The sequence below is a fragment of the Oreochromis niloticus genome, linkage group LG7 (genome assembly GCF_001858045.2).
Source record: "Oreochromis niloticus isolate F11D_XX linkage group LG7, O_niloticus_UMD_NMBU, whole genome shotgun sequence".
In the NCBI taxonomy this organism is placed as follows: domain Eukaryota; kingdom Metazoa; phylum Chordata; class Actinopteri; order Cichliformes; family Cichlidae; genus Oreochromis; species Oreochromis niloticus.
In genome coordinates, this window is record NC_031972.2 from 61,905,254 (window position 1) to 61,923,920 (window position 18,667).

Genomic DNA, 18,667 nt, shown 5'->3' on the forward strand with positions numbered 1-18,667 from the left:
AATCTACAATCTGTAAACTTAAAAAAAAATAATTAAAAAATAAAATATTTTTAGGAGACTTATATAAAGCAATACTTGAAAAAAATATGCAACTAGAAATAGTTCCGAAAAAAAACAAAACACAAGCGGAACCATGAGTTTGAGGCTCCTGTTTTGCTTCCAACTGTTTTGACGGTACACCAAAATGTCCATGCTAGTCTTATATCTGTGAGTCTGTGACCGCTGTGATGAAAATGTGTCGTTTATGACGTTTAATGATCTGTACCACTGCGCTAAAATTGAGGTTTTGAAAACAGTTTAATCACAGTCATGGCTCGAGTCGTGAAAGTGTTTCGGACTTTGCGAAATCATTGGAAGAAAAGCACATTTGCTGTGTGTGTCTTGTCCTACGGTGGATACTGGCTGTATGGAAAACACTGGTGGGTATTTCATGCTATGAATGAGACAGAGTGCACAAATTCCCGTTTTCGTGTCCTAAATGTTATGTATAATATTTCATCAGTGACAGCGTCCTGCGCAGAGAGGCGTGTCTACTAGCCAGGGTAAGGTGTCACAAAATTATTACCCCAAAACACAAGTTTCCTCTTTGTGACAGTTATCCTTAACATCATCATTTGTGTTAGGAATATGGACAGCAGCAGATAGCACCACAGGAGCGAATCAGGAAAGCAACTGTGATTTTGAACCCTGCAGCTTGCAACGGGTAAGACGCATAATCTCCAGACATCTCTCTGAGAGTCTTGTTTAATTCTTCTCAGAATATTTACAGCTTCCTGTGTTAATTTTCTCCAGGAAAGCCAACAACCTATTTGAAAAGAATGCTGCTCCTATTTTACACCTGGCTGGTGTGCAGATTACAGTAGTCAAGGTAATGTTTTCTATTTCAATTGGATATTTATCAGGTAATAGTGTCTCTGAGAGTGTCACAGAGCATGACATCACATCTAGATATTACATATCCCTCTACAGACAGACTATGAAGGCCAGGCAAAAAAACTGATCGAGTTAATGGAAGAAACAGACATGCTGATCGTGGCTGGAGGAGATGGCACGTTGCAGGAAGTGATCACAGGTTTACTGAGAAGGCCAGACCAAGTAGGTGTAATGTAATATAGTAGCTGTGTTAATCTGACATCATCTGTCTGTAATAACTGTATTCGGTCTGATACTTTAAGTAATTAAATCTTTCTTTTGGTGGATGTTTTCTGACCACAGGACGTCTTCAGTAAGACACCAATTGGATTCATTCCACTAGGCTCCCATAATTCCCTCAGTCCAAGTCTTCATCTCCTCAGTGACAACAAGGTCAAGTAAGTAATGTTTCAGCATCACACACAAAAAGATCATTACATATTCCCACGACAAACTTCACTGGGTTGTTATCATGTCACTCAGCAAATATATAGTACAGAATTCCTGATTTCTTCCATTAACTAGAATGTTTTTAATGTCATTCATTTTCCAGGGACATCACATCAGCAACACTGTCAATACTGAAGGGAGAAACTGTACCGCTGGATGTGCTCCAAATCAAAGTGAGAAACTGCTTATATATTGCTCTACACAGCCTTAAAGTTACAAACTAAATCTGTACTTATTTTAAAAAATCTTGCTGTTTTTAACAGCCAATATTAAAACAAGTGAGTAAGCCGGTAAACTGGATTCATAAAGCACATTTTAAAAATTACAAAGTTATTTAATATTTATTTTAAAAGCCATTAGGTAAAAAATATAGATATTTTTAAAAACATATATGAATATTTATTATAATGAAAGAAAATTACAAGAAAAAAAATGAGTTTTATCGGTTTTTGTGAGTATTTTTTTTTTTTTTTAATTTTCCAATGTGACATTATTTTTCCAGTTTAAAAATATATACATTCATTTATTTTGATGATTTTCATTTATTCTCCTTTTGTACCACCCAAACTTATTTATTCATTGACTTTCTTTTCATATTTTGAATACATGTTGGGCTAAACGTAAACATAAACTACTATTTTTAATTTTCTTCTTAATATTTAATATTCTCTTTTGCCATGTTGATGACTTTAAATTCAGCAGAAGAAATAAGCAAATTTAAATTCAGGTCTCCATGCAAATTATTTCATGTCCAAGGTGTGTAGTAATTAAAAAAAAAAGTTCTTCCCAGAGGCTTCAGGATCCTTGGCACTTGGGCTGTGCCATATCATATCATCTGCGATAATATACATTTTCCATGATATAAAAGTGTCATATTGCAGTATCTTTCCCATCTCAGTGACACCTGTTTATGTTTCCTAGCACACACAACTGAAAGACAAGCAAGACATATCTGACAGCAAGCGCTGAATTTCAGTTTTCAATTACAGGGAGTGCAGAATTATTAGGCAAATGAGTATTTTGTCCACATCATCCTCTTCATGCATGTTGTCTTACTCCAAGCTGTATAGGCTCAAAAGCCTACTACCAATTAAGCATATTAGGTGATGTGCATCTCTGTAATGAGAAGGGGTGTGGTCTAATGACATCAACACCCTATATCAGGTGTGCATAATTATTAGGCAACTTCCTTTCCTTTGGCAAAATGGGTCAAACGAAGGACTTGACAGGCTCAGAAAAGTCAAAAATAGTGAGATATCTTGCAGAGGGATGCAGCAGTCTTAAATTGCAAAGCTTCTGAAGCGTGATCATCGAACAATCAAGAGTTTCATTCAAAATAGTCAACAGGGTCGCAAGAAGCGTGTGGAAAAACCAAGGCGCAAAATAACTGCCCATGAACTGAGAAAAGTCAAGCGTGCAGCTGCCAAGATGCCACTTGCCACCAGTTTGGCCATATTTCAGAGCTGCAACATCACTGGAGTGCCCAAAAGCACAAGGTGTGCAATACTCAGAGACATGGCCAAGGTAAGAAAGGCTGAAAGATGACCACCACTGAACAAGACACACAAGCTGAAACGTCAAGACTGGGCCAAGAAATATCTCAAGACTGATTTTTCTAAGGTTTTATGGACTGATGAAATGAGAGTGAGTCTTGATGGGCCAGATGGATGGGCCCGTGGCTGGATTGGTAAAGGGCAGAGAGCTCCAGTCCGACTCAGACGCCAGCAAGGTGGAGGTGGAGTACTGGTTTGGGCTGGTATCATCAAAGATGAGCTTGTGGGGCCTTTTCGGGTTGAGGATGGAGTCAAGCTCAACTCCCAGTCCTACTGCCAGTTTCTGGAAGACACCTTCTTCAAGCAGTGGTACAGGAAGAAGTCTGCATCCTTCAAGAAAAACATGATTTTCATGCAGGACAATGCTCCATCACACGCGTCCAAGTACTCCACAGCGTGGCTGGCAAGAAAGGGTATAAAAGAAGAAAAACTAATGACATGGCCTCCTTGTTCACCTGATCTGAACCCCATTGAGAACCTGTGGTCCATCATCAAATGTGAGATTTACAAGGAGGGAAAACAGTACACCTCTCTGAACAGTGTCTGGGTGGCTGTGGTTGCTGCTGCACGCAATGTTGATGGTGAACAGATCAAAACACTGACAGAATCCATGGATGGCAGGCTTTTGAGTGTCCTTGCAAAGAAAGGTGGCTATATTGGTCGCTGATTTGTTTTTGTTTTGTTTTTGAATGTCAGAAATGTATATTTGTGAATGTGGAGATGTTATATTGGTTTCACTGGTAAATTGAAATGGGTATATATTTGTTTTTTGTTAAGTTGCCTAATAATTATGCACAGTAATAGTCACCTGCACACACAGATATCCCCCTAAAATAGCTAAAACTAAAAACTACTTCCAAAAACATTCAGCTTTGATATTAATGAGTTTTTTGGGTTCATTGAGAACATGGTTGTTGTTCAATAATAAAATTATTCCTCAAAAATACAACTTGCCTAATAATTCTGCACTCCCTGTAGGGTTCAGTAAATAGGGAGATACTTCAACAACCTCCAAAAAAGCACAGATCAAAACAAACAAAGAAACTCTGTGGAGTATAACCAGGTCAAGAAGGAGGAGAGACTAGCAGCTGGTGATGTGCTACCCAAAAGTAAACAGATGACGCAACTGCATACCGCTGCCATGTGATAGGAAGAGCAAACAGTGGATGGAAATTACTGGCGTGGTTACATGGTGGAAAAACATGACTTTAAGCAGCTCGACCCACGACACCAAATCCCAGGTAGAAAATATGTTTCAGTTTTGTTATGTGACAACATTGTGCAGCTCCTAATGCAGAGAATCATATACCCATCTCTTTTCCTGCAAATGGTCAATAGTGGCCACCCCAATAAAGTAAATAAAGTATGCAATGGCAAGTTAGTGACTGTTTCTGTAATTAAAAGTAGAGATGTGCGGTACTCTGATTCTAGACTCAGTCAAACTGAGAGTGTTTGACTCTTAGAATATAAAGTAACAAATACATATAATATAAAACAAACAAAATACAATAAAAATCAGTAAATACATAAATAAATTGACAACTAGCTAAGTGAGGAAGTAAATACAAAGCTGAATGCATAATTTTTAAAAAAGTACTTTACATATACATTTTGTTACCCTTGATATTTAATGATGAAACTATTCTCAGTGCTATAAAAGTGGGAATTTAAACATGAGACTTGTGTTCAAATGTAGTTTTTACCCCTCAGCTGTAAAAGACTGACGGACTATTGCTGTCAATACCCACGTTTGTGAATGTGAGAACTGGAGAACGAGGTGACATGTCTACTGAAAATCTCAGTCGAGTTTGAATTTCAGTGACAGTGCAGAGAGAAACTGCATTGTTTTAACACTTGGACAGGAGTTTGACTTTGAAGTGTATGTGCTTGTTTTTCCAGGGAGAGAAAGAGCAGCCAGTCTTTGCTCTGATGGGACTGCGTTGGGGGGCTTTTAGAGATGTGGCTTCAAAAATCAGCAAGTAAGATTACTCAAGACTGTAACTAGACGAGGAAGACAAAGATTCTTTACATATAAGAATAATTAACCATAACATTTCCCTACAGATATTGGTACCTCGGACCGCTGAAGACGAATGCGGCACATTGGTTTAGCACTCTGAGGGTAAGGATGTTCTCTTTTCTTAAACATGCTGGCAAAGCGATTAATATGTGCAATTCCTTTCTTTCATAATTATTATAGTTACTATTAGTTTTTTTTCCCTTATTTTCTCCTGCATTGAAAATAACAACAAACCTCTCACTCCATTAACCTGTTGTGGTCTAAGTTTCACATCCTTACAAAAACTTGGGAGTACATTTTGAAACGAGTCAGTCGGTGCAGATCACTCGTGTTATGGATGTGTTTCTCCCATTGTCTCCTTTTGTGATTCTGTGTCTGCTAACCCAGTAAGATGAGTGTCTACCGGTTCATGAGGCTCTTATATACTGGCTAGTGTATGTTATTTTTAATGCAGAAGTACAGTTGGCAATATTTGCTCCAGATTTTCACTTTTCACAAATTATTTGAGCCGTCCGTTAGTCCTGCAGCCTAAGCTGTAACAGTTTTAACAGTTTTAAAGCTATTCCTGTCCAAATTTGCAGATGTTTTTTTTTTTTTTTTATAAATCTCAAACAACATTCTTAGTAGAGAAGTAATGACACTATTTATTCACTACTAACTATGTTTTAGGAGTGGCCTCTGGTCCGGGATGTCTCTGTGTCCTATTTGGCTCCCACGCTTCGGCCCCCTGACCTGCCCCCTGTGAAGGCCCCCAGGCCGAATCTGATCTACCGCATCATCCGCAGGCTGAAGAACTACTGGAACCCACCAGCTGAAGGTGAGCGAATGTGACTGAACTTGAACGACTTGTAGCACAACAGCCCAGTGGACACTGTTTGTCTAATTGTTGCTTTGGTGGTTGTGTGTTTGGTCAGAGCCTCCAAAAGTGGAAGAGCCAGAGAAGTGGGAAGAGCAGCAGCTGTCAACGTTAGAGCTCTTTATTCAAACACACAACAAAAACCCAGTGGAGAGGGTCAGTTACAAATCATTATATATGTAAAACTGTGTTGCTGTTCTTAGAAAAACAAAAAGAAAACATCCTGTCACTGCCCCTTTAAGTGCTCTGTGCCTCTCTGAAGTTTTTGCGTCCTTTATTTTAATTTTCAGCGCATCAATGACTCCCTCAGGATCAGTGCAGAGACTCACAACTTGACCATGGGCGAGTTCATTACTGCAGGGTCAGTAGTGTTTTGTTTTTTTCCTAATTGCTCTTGCTGTAAATTTCTGAAAGTGTGTGATTGTGCAAAATGCATTCAATGATTTTAAATGTTCTTCATAATAGCAATAAAAAAGCAGCAGACCCGACTGTATTCACTGAAAATGCCACAGAATTGGAGGCTGGTGCTTGCCGGCTGCAGCTGCCAGAGGTCAGAAATCCTTTCAAATCAGACCTGCTTTAAGGTTGTGATTCTATAAGTCAGTCTACTTCCAGAAGATCAGTGTGCGAGTTTTTGTCCTGACATTTAACTTTGCCATGGTCCCCGCAGGGCGCCTCTGGCTTCTACAACATCGACAATGAGGAGTATGAGGCGATGCCTGTGGAGGTAAGGCTGTTGCCACGGAAACTCCGCTTCTTCATCAGTGCCGAGCGCAGAGAGCAGCTCCTCTCACAGATCCAGTGATGAGAAAACAGAGAAGCCGAAAGAAGACAAGAACAGCGGGACAGAAGCCGAATTCGAGGGAAGTCAAAGAACCAGATGCCATCAAACCCAGAGTTCACCCTCAAAATGGATTTTTGCTTTGCCAGCAGTTTTTTAAATGATCGTGAAGTGCTGATGGGGGCTGTTTTGCTCCATGTAAACATAAAATATTCAGTACCAGTTACAAAAACAACTACCTTACAGGCTGTTTGCTGTATGTTAAAGGACCAAGGCTTCTTTTCTAAGCCAGTAACCCATGCACAGGCTGTCTTACAGGATGTTTACTGAAAAGTTCACTATTAACATGGTCAATAAAAATAATGTCTGCCCACCTTGGTGCAAACTGTTTTTCTCCCTTTGTGATATTTATATGTTCAATATCAAGGTTATAAAGCCATCAGAACTGCACTTCTGCTGGTCTTCTTGGAAAAAATGTCGATTTTAAAAAGAAGGGAGCAAGGTGACTGAGTAAAGATCAATGTGGGGACGTTGTGTTTTGCAGTAGCTTAGACCCGGAGTTTTGGCACGCTGCACGGAGATGCCGAGTCTGATCGGACAGATGGCGTACTAGACAGCAAATCTGCAGGATTAAGCTTGTGGCTGCTTTGTGGGGCCCTTTGAGAATGCTGTAGGTTCATTTTGGTTTGGTTGAAAAATCTGAAAGTTTCAGGCGGAATATAAACTTATTTTCTATGTTTTTGCTACAGAACGATTGACTTTAAATACAAAACATATTTTTTACAAAGGAGGACTATAAAGGAATTGAAATAGGAAAATAATGATGTGGTGTTAGAAGATTAGATAACACTTGAACCATATCAGTGTTTTATTGTTTTACAATGGCAGTACAGTGAAACTGACAGTTGCTCATGCTATTGAGTTCTCGTGTACATTACTGACATCTCTTACAGTATTTCGCATTAGTAGAGGTGAAGACTTGTTATTGTGTGAATACTCTTACAATCAAGAAGAAAACAGTCACACTACTTGGATACGTTGCTGCATGTGTGCAATACTTTTGCCGTCTTTGACATTCAGTAATGTGAAACGGCTGTACAGACGAATCATTTAGCTAATGCTGGTACACATCTGTGAACAGTTCCACAAAGAAGGCATTTTATACAGTGGTTGGTGTTGTGTACATTCCCTTTCTTTTTCTTTTAAACATTAAACATACACCTGGAAAGCAAACGCTGTCAGAGGGAAGATGATATATCAGCTGATAAGTCAACAGGCTAGGTAGTCAATCCTGGAAAAGCTAGGGTCATTCTGAAGTGCTTGTGACAGTGTACCTAATCTTTTAGCAGTTAATGTTGATGTACACAGAGAAATTAGTCACCTTGCTCTTGTTGAAAAAAGTCACATTATGATAAGGCCCCATTCAAAAAAACGGGCTTAAAGGAGACCTACGATGCTCATTTCCAGGTCCATATGTTTTTGAATGGATACTACTAGAGTTGCTTTGCATGACTCAGAGTTCAAAATAATCCTTATTTGTCTTAAATACTGGGCTGTGGTGCAGATCTTTGACGTTTTAGTTTCTCTCCCTTTCAGCCAACTTTCTTCTGATTGGCTGCCCCTCACGAACAGGAGGTGGGGCTTCTCATCTACGCAGAGGCAACATTTTCAATATATAACACTGTGAGAATCTGCTTCCCTGACCTCATTATTTGAAACTTTGGCCATGTTTAGTATGAGCGTATATGAGACACTAAGGAAATGCAGAATAGGTCCCCTTTACAACCCTTTTCTTAAATATACAACACTTAGTGCACTGTATTTTCTTAACAAAGCCAGAAAAAATATGCTCGGGTGGAGTATGTCAGAGAGAGAGATAAAACCACTTCTTCAGTTTTATACAAGGCAAACGTCAGACTTATGTGTTCCAACATGGAACAAATTATCACCGTGGTTGGCAAAGGGGTGGCTGAAATAAAAGCACTCTGCCAGCAGTATTCAAAAGACACAGTTGGGCCATTTCTAAAGCTGGATTCACTGATGAAAGGACTGAGGAAAAACAGACGGAACAGACCGAGTCCTTTCCGTGAATTTGCCCACAGAGGAGGAGTTAAAGCTTCTGCTCGGCTCAGGACATTACAGGTTTTTTTTTAAACGCACACAAAGAGATCTTTGTCATGAACACAGCTGAAAAGGAGCTCTTGAAAGTTAATCAACAAACAGCTTCATCGATTACTCTTTAGTTAGCAGAATTCTAAGAGATATATGAACTTCTGCTCATGAACAAGGCTCTACAGTAGTTTGACAAAGAAAAGACATTTACAGGCGCTCCTGCTCTAGAATAACTAGATGGCTCAGACTGTAAATCATAAAAACAGCATATAAAAAGTTCAATTTAAGCATGACTGTGTGCATCGGGAAACAGTCCAGTGGCGGACGTGGTGCAGCATTCACAATAAGAGTTACACATTCATTGAAAAGTCTTCCACCAATTATGACAAATGAGAAGCTTCGACGTACAACAATGCAAAAAGTTTCCAGAACACATCGATCCCCTGCACTCTGTGGTATCTAAATATTGTTTAAGGTGCATGAAGGTGAGCAAGGTCCTTAGAACAGCTTTTCCCTTATCATTCAGATTCATATTGCTTCCTTTTTCAAAGGCAATTAACGTGGTCCAAAAGCTTTTTTCCCCCCTCAACCATTTTCAGAATCAGTCAGACAAAAAAAAACATAAGAACAGAATTACAGCTGTTATTCTGAGGTCTGTGTGATTTTCCAGGAAAGATATCTGAAGTGCACAAATTCATTTCGAGGAACCTTAAATCCATTCTTTAGACAAACCAGAAGTGGACGTCAAAGTGCCAGTGACTTCACTACAGTAGCAGGTGCAATCATCAGACTCGTTTACATTTTCATCCAGTGCTTCAGTCCTGGTCACTTAATCAAAGTCAAACAAATGTGCACACAAGAAAACTGTGGTTCGGACAAAAACAGCAAGAAGTGACTCGCATAAGATGTTAATGGCCACAGGATGACAAGTCTGCTCAGCAGTATTGGTGTTTATCACCCACTGTGAAGAAGTGCACAATGTTAGGTGTCCTTTTCTCCCACAGTGGTTAGAAACAGTCTCCTCAGGTTAAGATGAGACACACACACACACACACACACACACACACACACAGAAGAGAGCAGATGAAGTCCCAGGATGGAGGCAGTGTCTTCAGAGTCTTGTATTTGTGACCCTAGTAGGCACATATAATCCAGTGGCTTCCGAGTTTCCCGGGTTGAATGGGGTTCAGGGGCAGCAGAGGTTGTCTATGACCAATGTTACATCGAAACCATAAACCTCCAGCAGGTCGGCAAGGAATGCTCGATCTCCCTGGGGATCCAGCCCCATGGCCCTCACGTGCTCACCAGTGAGAGTGGGGTCGGCGCTTCCTGCTACCTCTGACAGGGTCTGGAAGATGCGGTTATTAAGCTCCATAAAGAACCTAAGATGAGATTAAAGGCAACCGCATTATTACGTGGGCCACACTGCACTCGTCTGAGTATGATTCAAGTCCATTATCAACCATGCAACCAGCTGTCAAGGACTCACAGGATGAAAAGATCCTCTTCATTTGATGTGCAGTCTTCACCCACCTCCTGAGAGTACAGCAGCAGTTGCCTTTGAAAAAAAAGGCAGTCACTGTAAAATAAATGAATAATCGCCATCCTCGCTCATTTTGCAGCGTATTTCTATGACCACAAAACAAATGCGTTTTGCAAATTTAAACAAAAACAAAGAGGAGCTACACAATTTTAACGCACCTCTGCTCAGTCAGCTTCCTGTATTTCTCCTTGTCTGCTGCGTTCAGCCTGAGCAGCTGCTGCAAATGGCTTCTGTGAGTTTTCACATTCTGGTTATCGATATAGACGTCATACAGCTCCTTTTTCTCCTCAAAGATCTTCTCCGTGGTGCCTTCAAACACATCACATGGGAAAACATGTCTATATAAAAGAACTCATCACTTTATATGTTGTAAATCAAACATTTACAGTTAAACTTCACTCACAGGCCACGTATGACAGCTCTGTTTCCAGGGCAGAGATGTCGGCTATGTTGATGTAGAAGAAAGGCCGTAATTCAGGCACAGAAACTCCAATGCCAGGTAATGAAACGTTGGCCAGGCAGCAACAGCAATACACTGAGGGAATATGAAAATATGAATGAAAACCTCCAAAAAGAGAAAAAAAGACCACACATACTTCTCTGTTTGACTATTTGTTACATCTTGATCCATTTGCATCACAGTATTGTGAAAACAGAATGCGCATATGCAATAAATCACATATTACCCAAGAGCTATAGAGAAATGTTAATAGGGTGTGCACAAGCTATGATTAAGCAACTCACCCCTGTAGCAGACAACTCCTACAGGTGGAGGGGAGAACATGAGTATGCGCTTCCGAAGCAGCGCGAACTTCCACAGCACCATTATTTGCTCCCCGAAAAACTGGATGAACTGGGACATGCAGCCAGCCGGGTGGGTGATCTGCAGGGTGCAAGTAGTGGCAAATGTGGTCATTTTTGGGGGGTTACATTTTTGTTTCAGAGCATTCAAAACAAGGGAGCATCAGTAACCCAAGTGTGTGCTTTCAGACCTTCATTTCAGGGTGCATGCAGCGGCTTATATTGGTAACACTCCAGGTCGGGCAGGCGGTGACTAGTCCGTTTCCTGTAGGGGGAAGAATGGCCTTCTTATCCTCGTAGAAGGCCTCTAGTGGAGAATACTGGCCAGGACACTCCAACTGGTGTCTTCAAGGGGATGACAAAGGGAAAAAAAGAAGGAATGTGAGCAGACTAAGCTTGAACTCACGTCTCTCTGCACATTCCCTCCGGTGCTCACAGCTCATGTTACTGCGTGGACTTTAAATTGTGTATTCAGTATTAGCCAGTGTTTGGTCATCCTAACGCAAGATCACAGATTGTGCAAAGCATCAGTTATCCATAAATTGCACAGTGAGATCATCTGAGGCCAGCTGTATGAAATAAATTAAACTTTTCTATTTGATTTAACCACTTAAGCCATACAGATCACACATTTTAAGCTTGCTACTGCAAAGTGTCACACATAAAATGTAGCCAAGATATCCACACTCCCTTCAAGTTACAGCAGATCTGCTTTAACTGTAACCCAAACCTGTCAGGATTTTATCATAAGGAGAGCAGTGTTTCAGAAGAGAGGAGGAGAGATGCTGTTAACAGTATTTTCTTCACTCCTGTGCTAAGACTTCATAGAAAAACTGCATGTCAGTGGGTTCTTGTGACAAAAGCTGCAACTGGGATCCTGAGTTCATGTTTAATAGATGAGCTTATATTAAAGAAGCAAGAATATGAGGCAGGTATATAAAAAGGAACCTGTGGGCAGGGTAAGAAGAGGAAGGAGGAAAACAGTAACTCTGCATGTCTCACCTGACTTGGTTCTCCAGGAAGTGCATGTAACGGTAGAGCAGAGTGTAGGACGGAGACAAAATTCCCACAGACTTCATTCTCGCTCCTCGTTCCAGCTCACTCTCCACGGGCATGTTTGCAAAACATGCCAGACCGAAGTAGCCACCCTTACGGAAATATCTGTCCAGTGGGCATAACGGAGAGCAGGAGTAAACACAGACTGACAGATTTCTGAGCCTCATTCCTACTGAGCTGAAAATTTGACATGTGGAAGTACGTACATGAAGTCGCTGGTGATCCGATGAGAACCGCTGGCCATTGACTTGAATTCAACACCATCCAAGTTGATGTCATGAGGCAGGCACCACTCTATCATATTCCCTGCCATTCACAAATACACACACACAATAACCCATGAAGTCACTTCCTACACTGTCTACTTTCATCCTGGCAACTTCCTCGATTCCTGCATGTTAGTCATGTGTTAGCCAGAGGTCAGGGAGAGTAAGAAAGCAGTGACTCAACCACCACAACTATGTAAAACGTGAAGAAACCTAGGAATTAGAGAGTTCTGATCAATTCTAAATAAGATCTAAGTGGAAGGATTTCCCCTTTAGACGATTTGGGGACTTCAGTAACTCATTTTTGCATGAGCCTTAAAGGATGTTTGACTTTTGTCTTGTGTTGAAAGGTTGCCTCACAATAGTTGAGGTTATTTCCTTCCTTATGGCTTTTATGAGAACCGTTCAATATAATGCATGGTTGCACAGATAAAGATGTCAAAACATCACATGATTATCATTTCTGCGGTTACGCAGTCCATGTCTGAGAATTTTAAATGCGAAGGATAAAAAGATCAAAGTCTGCTTGCTCACCTGATCTTGTATCAAAGGTAACCACAAACACGGCCACTATCTGGTCTTTTTCCTCCCACTGATCCTTCACTGAGAGGCCGGGGAAAGGGACGTTACGGTCTGTACCGAGAGGCTGCGGGCGATCCCAGCCGTGCCCGGACAGCTCTGTTCGGCCCGGGCTTCCGTCCCCTTTGACAACAACAGCAGCTGTCACATTGCGTGTCGGGCCGGGGGGATGATGATGGTGGTGGCGTCGATGGTGGTGGTGCTGCTCCACCCAGTACCAGCCGCAGTGTCTGTCGGCGCACTTTTCTCCGCTGCGGAGTCTTCTTCTCGCGGCGGCTGAGGCGTAGGTTGAGCCGCCTGGTTCGGATCGGGCGGTGGGATCTCCTCCCAGTCCAGGAGCGGAGCTCGGTCCGACTGTTCCACCATGGTGCTGCTGCAGCCTCCGAGGACACGAGAAGGAAGGGGAGAAAATACACAAAGCTCCGACGTGCCGATGTGTCGAGCGGGTTAAGCACGGCGTGAGAGACGGATCATGATTTCCTGCTGCTCGCGGAGTTGTTTTCTATGTATTTGTAAGCGTGTCACATCCACGGACGGGGCTTCTTTTCCTCCTCCTGCCTCACTGTTTTGATGACGTAGCCCACTTCCGCCCACGTGTCTATATTACTATTTAATACAGTGACCTATTTTTTTTTTTTTTTTTTACATTTCCCCTGTCAAATACACAACATTTTAAGTTACTTACAACAATGGATATTTGCAACTGTCCTTAATAATGACTATAAAGCGACTTAATAGGGTCATTAGAAAAATCTTTTAATAAATTTTTATTCTTACTTTAAATGTCAAATGTTAGTTTTTCGTAATATCCCCACACTACCCTAACATTAACTAAATATCACATTTCTTTAGTAATGCTTTACGTCAAGGTGTTTCTTCAATTACCACAACTCAACCAATCAGAGAGCTGGATGGCTGAAACCGGTGGCGTCATTTATTTAAACAGGAAGTCATACATATGTGGCGCGAAATTCAAGCGTGTTGGCGTGGTTGGCTATTTGTTTGTGAGTATACGTGATAAACACACGTTATTAGGGCTATAAGCAATATGAGAAACATCTTTTGAGCTTAATGTTTTTGCTGGCAATAATAAAACAACTGGGCGGGGAACTAATTAATTTGACTTTTAGTGGGCTGCTTATAGTAACCCTTTATCCTACACTAGGCCTCTGACTTTAGAGGTGTGGGGGTGTAACTGTAAACTTGTTACCTCTATGAACAAGCAGGCTTCACATTTTGTGCATAACATCAGTCCAGATTTTAGTACAGTGCTGTTGTGCTCTCAGGTGTAAAAGGATATGGCATTATGAAAGAAGCCATTCCCCAAACTCAGGCCCCAAGCATGGCTACTTTATTTGATGGAATCAGCCAGCAGCTAGATTTTTCTAGCTGTGGAGAAGAAAGCAGCAGCGGTGACAACTCTGATGACAGCACCTCCAGAGTCTACAGTCCCACCTCTGCCTGCAGGACCCCGAGAGCGCAATGTCACTTCAGTAGAAGCAACTCTTTATGTTCCCCTCAGCACTGTACCAGCCCCATACCTTACGCCTCCTGGAGGAAGCTGAGACTGTGTGACTCTCCCAGCACACCCAAGGTGGGGAAGAAACATGCTTCTGTTTCCCGTCTGTGTGCTTGAATGATGTTGGTTTTGTTTTTTCTTTGTCTTTCTCGCTTACTATAGAGTTTGCTATCAAAGTCCTCCCAGCCTTACTCCAGTCTCAAGATAAGTCGTCAACAGCGAACTCTGCGTTTTGCCTCAGCTGCCGCAAACATAATCACGGCACCTCTTGTCAATGTGAATCCTTTCACCCCAGACCCTGTGCGCAGGAACAGCGAGCAACAGTGGAGGAACAGTTGTAGGAGTGATGATGATGACGACTATGGCCGCAGGTATGTGATTCCACCTTATTACAGGACTGCTGTCACAATAAGAATCTCCAACTGATGATAAAACTGCTTTCAGGATTCAGATTGAACTAGTTTTGGTCTAAACTTTGCTAGACGTGTCCTGATACACAGGCCTGCCTTTTGTAGTTCTGTATATAAAGGGCTAAATGCTCTTTCTGTATTCCAGGTTTAAACACAGCCTAACGTCATCTGAAGAGGATGATGAAGCCTTTCTCCCACCAAAGGTACAAAGCTATTTTTACCAGTGCTTGTGTTGAATGTAGCCCCCCCCTTTCAGATGCTTCTGATATGATTTCATCATCGGGCTTTGTCATCTTCAGCTGCCTCCTCACTTTGTGTTTTGTCCAAAAATTACATCCTGCCAGCCCTACTTCCGGAATTTCTATAAGGAATCTCTAGCAGAAAGAAAACTGCTGTCAGAATCCTCACAAAGTGATTTCCTTGTGGACATATTACCATATTTGGTGAATCGTCACAGAAGAAACCCCAGTTTTCCTCTCATCCTAGTGACGTGTGCTCTTTCTTTAGAAATCTTTCCTTCTTACCATGTCTGTTTAATCTGGCAGAGACGAGCTGTCCAAGCCTTTATGCTGTCACGCTATGAGAGCGAATTCCTGGAGCTAGAGTGCATTGGTGTGGGTGAGTTTGGTGCAGTTTATAAGTGTGTGAAGAGGCTGGACGGTTGCTTGTACGCCATCAAGCGCTCCCGACAACCCCTGGCAGGCTCTGCCAATGAGTGAGTCAGCACCGTTTCTATTTGGCTAACACACATCAGCCCTCCCTATCGTTTAAACACCTTCACTGATAAGATTTTTTTTTTCTTCTTTTATTAGGCAGCTGGCCCTAAAGGAAGTGTATGCACATGCTGTGCTTGGGCACCACCCACATGTTGTCCGATATTACTCAGCATGGGCCGAGGATGATCACATGATTATTCAGAATGAATACTGTGACGGTAGGTTTCAAATCAGCATCCAAAGTAGAATATAAAATGAAGGACGGCATTGATTTGTCTTCCCGTGTGTGTCCCTCAGGTGGAAGTCTTAATGGCGCTATTGTAAAGAGGGAGGCAAAGGGAGAGCCGTTCACAGAGGCAGAGTTGAAAGATCTGCTTCTGCAAGTGTCTGTGGGTCTAAAATACATCCACGGCTCAGGCCTCGTTCACTTGGACATCAAACCAAGTACGTCTGTCTGACCACTTCTACCTTTGGACGTTCATTCGCGGTGCCTTGTGCCTAACAGTTTTTTCTTTTTAGGTAATATATTCATTTGCCACCGCCCCAGCGCAATTGTGATGGGTGAGGGCGAGAGTGAAGAGGAAGATGATGGAAACCCTTCAGCCAGAGTCATTTACAAAATCGGTATTACAGTTGATGTTGAATAAAGTGCTAGCTTTTTAACCGACTTATTTTTGTTACCGTTGGCTGACTTGAGTTTTCTGCAGGTGATCTGGGTCACGTGACGTCAGCCACCAGTCCTCAAGTTGAGGAGGGGGACAGCCGCTTTCTGGCCAGTGAAGTCCTGCATGAGGTAACTGTTCTGAATACCCATTTGCATGAAAAGAAAACTGGTTAGTTGCACTTTCCTGTTTTGTGGTGTTTCTTGTGGTAATTTCACATTTCACTCGTCTCACCGCTCCCCAGGATTACAGTAACCTCCCCAAGGCGGACATATTTGCCCTGGGCCTTACGGTGCTGCTGGCTGCTGGGGCTTCTCCTCTGCCGCTAAATGGAGATCAGTGGCACAGTCTTAGAGAGGGCCGTCTCCCCAAGCTGCCGCAGGAGCTCTCGCCTCCCTTTAGATGTTTACTTCAGGTAATTCTAGAAGCTTGTTGTTTTTAAAATATTTCATTTAATGCTATTTAAACACTCATTCTTAGTTGCCACCTGTCTAAATGTTATTTTTATTTGTAATAGCTGGAATAGCTTATCTTTAGCACTTTTTCTCTGTCAGTTGTTGCTGGAACCAGACCCAACAAAGCGCCCATCTGCCAGGGAGCTCTGCAAGCACACAGTCTTGAGGGAGAAGAGGACTGAGAGGCTGGCTGCTCAGCTACGAAGAGAGCTGAATGTAGAGAGGTTCAGAACTGCCATGCTTGAGAAGTAAGAAGAAAACTGAGAATAATTTGAGCTGCAGTCCCCAATTTGAAGGTTTCAGACGCAAGTTGCACTTGAAGTATTGCAGTAATTAATGGAGATGATGGGAGACTTTCAGAGTACTTAAAAGTCACTTATAATAAATAAATGCATTGTTAAGGAAGTGAAGGAGAAGTTATAGGCCCAAGTGTTGCTTCTGAAGCTGTGACAATGCAAAAAAAAATCCACAGATCGTACCAGCAGGTGGTGCTGTTTCATCTCAGCAATGCTGTAGTAGTCGCCAGTGACAGCCTCTAATAATCACCCATTCCTATGTTCACATTTAACAGGCTAGTTTTGGTATCTTAATGACTAATTATAGTTGAAAACACTTTCATTTCCCCTTTCAGAGAACTTCAGGAGGCCCGTCAGGCAGCTTTGTCACCCAAGCAGAACCACCTACAGGGGCAAAGACCACCTGTCAAGATGGGCTCCCTCCCCAGACCAGGGAGGAGGCTTGTTGGTAGAAAGACTGCAAGATCCATGAGCTTTGGTTGCCCAGGTTATGGAGTCTGATGAGATGACGAGAAGCCTAAATTTCTAGTTTTTGCTGTGGTGTTTACTGTGACACTCTGCCAAAAGGTTGTGGTTAAGAATGTAGCAGGAGGCAATGTAGCGTGACTCCAGCAGCAACCGTAACAGAGATGATCGCTAGATAATCTTATTTTATGTTTTGACTGAGACTTAAAGCATTGGACAGAAATGTTTTAATTATATTCTTGACTCAAACATGTCCCAGGTGATAATTTTAACATCTCATAACAAGTGAAGACCAGTATGCTTAACAAGTCAGGTACTTGGTTTTGTTTTGTTTTTTTTAAACCTGTAAATAAACATTTTAAGCATCTTATCAGCATTTTATTTTGTGTTTTGAGTAGGCTGTTTTATTGTGTGTTCCTGTGTCTCTGTGGTGACCTTTGTAATCCAGAAGATGAACAGGGACTTTCCAGTGGAGTGTTGCTCTTATCTATAACTACAGCCAACTGTATGTTGGACTTAAAGCATGAGCCACCATACTGTGAAAGTTTTTTGAAAGGCTCGGTTTGTTCCTTCTTGTCATAATCTTAAGCACCAACTGGAGTATAAGCTTCCCTTACACAGGTCCAATTAAATTTTATTCATTTATTCCCCCCCTTTACGAGGCCACATTAGCACCGCCACTGATTCTTAACACAATACTTGCACAACTGCATAAATTCTAATAATAGTATAATATATAAATGTCTTCCTGTCACAATTTTTAAGGCTTAAATGGTAAATACTTTGACTTTTTAAATAACATAAGTGGATAAGTCAAATGGAACTTAGAATATTCGTTTTCTTAAGCTTATGAAAATATGTACATAAGAAATATAACTGTGGGACTATTTTAATGTAACATGTTAAGTCAAAAATGACCATAATTCATTTCAATTCAATCTTTATTGGCAGACTTCATGTCCATAAAAACAAGACAAACACACACACAACACCCCCCCCCCCAACACAAGGTATAAACCATTAAAAAAATATATATATATATATATGTGTGTGTGTGTGTGTGTGTGTGTAGAGATAAATAAGTATATAAAAGTACATAATTAAACGTATATGCGTTTTTGACGCCTTCCGGGTAGTTTGGAGTCAACACCGTGTATGCCAGCCAAAAGATACATATGCAGGCAAAATTCCGATGGTATTTAAAGGCATCATGAC

At 41.5% G+C, this 18,667-nt stretch overlaps 3 protein-coding genes across 3 annotated transcripts; 2 read left to right on the forward strand and 1 right to left on the reverse strand.

The window, feature by feature from the left end:
- Positions 1–148: 148 nt before the first annotated feature.
- Positions 149–6,945, forward strand: agk (acylglycerol kinase). The gene is made up of 14 exons (XM_003447059.4): positions 149–419; positions 503–542; positions 624–703; positions 793–868; positions 970–1,095; positions 1,216–1,310; positions 1,466–1,535; positions 4,815–4,894; positions 4,980–5,037; positions 5,605–5,752; positions 5,850–5,947; positions 6,082–6,152; positions 6,257–6,341; positions 6,462–6,945. The coding sequence occupies exons 1-14, from the start codon at positions 310–312 to the stop codon at positions 6,594–6,596; spliced, it is 1,272 nt and encodes a 423-aa protein (XP_003447107.1). The 5' UTR covers positions 149–309; the 3' UTR covers positions 6,597–6,945.
- A 480-nt stretch (positions 6,946–7,425) lies between these two features.
- Positions 7,426–13,863, reverse strand: dennd11 (DENN domain containing 11). Its single transcript, XM_003447115.5, has 10 exons — positions 13,852–13,863; positions 12,885–13,431; positions 12,291–12,390; positions 12,031–12,189; positions 11,220–11,373; positions 10,972–11,110; positions 10,631–10,762; positions 10,386–10,536; positions 10,174–10,242; positions 7,426–10,066 (listed from the first exon to the last, which is right to left on the reverse strand). Exons 1-10 carry the CDS (start codon positions 13,861–13,863, stop codon positions 9,871–9,873), a joined length of 1,659 nt encoding a protein of 552 aa, XP_003447163.2. The 3' UTR covers positions 7,426–9,870.
- On the forward strand, positions 13,317–17,828 carry wee2 (WEE2 oocyte meiosis inhibiting kinase). Its single transcript, XM_003447114.4, has 12 exons — positions 13,317–13,933; positions 14,216–14,523; positions 14,611–14,819; positions 15,004–15,061; positions 15,404–15,573; positions 15,671–15,792; positions 15,872–16,018; positions 16,094–16,198; positions 16,282–16,367; positions 16,481–16,651; positions 16,791–16,939; positions 17,323–17,828. Exons 1-12 carry the CDS (start codon positions 13,888–13,890, stop codon positions 17,486–17,488), a joined length of 1,737 nt encoding a protein of 578 aa, XP_003447162.2. The 5' UTR covers positions 13,317–13,887; the 3' UTR covers positions 17,489–17,828.
- Positions 17,829–18,667: the final 839 nt, after the last annotated feature.

Bases quoted from the DNA above. Each gene is read 5' to 3' on its own strand.
- agk (XM_003447059.4), top strand. From the start codon at position 310: ATGGCTCGAGTCGTGAAAGTGTTTCGGACTTTGCGAAATCATTGGAAG. The intron at 420-502 runs GTGGGTATTTCA...ATATTTCATCAG, and splicing joins TGGCTGTATGGAAAACACTG to TGACAGCGTCCTGCGCAGAG. The intron at 1,311-1,465 runs GTAAGTAATGTT...TTCATTTTCCAG, and splicing joins CTCAGTGACAACAAGGTCAA to GGACATCACATCAGCAACAC.
- dennd11 (XM_003447115.5), bottom strand. The intron at 12,391-12,884 runs GTGAGCAAGCAG...TGTGAATGGCAG, and splicing joins TACCTTTGATACAAGATCAG to GGAATATGATAGAGTGGTGC. The intron at 11,374-12,030 runs GTGAGACATGCA...ATCCCCTTGAAG, and splicing joins TTCCTGGAGAACCAAGTCAG to ACACCAGTTGGAGTGTCCTG.
- wee2 (XM_003447114.4), top strand. From the start codon at position 13,888: ATGTGGCGCGAAATTCAAGCGTGTTGGCGTGGTTGGCTATTTGTTT. The intron at 16,019-16,093 runs GTACGTCTGTCT...TTTTCTTTTTAG, and splicing joins TCACTTGGACATCAAACCAA to GTAATATATTCATTTGCCAC. The intron at 16,368-16,480 runs GTAACTGTTCTG...ACCGCTCCCCAG, and splicing joins CCAGTGAAGTCCTGCATGAG to GATTACAGTAACCTCCCCAA.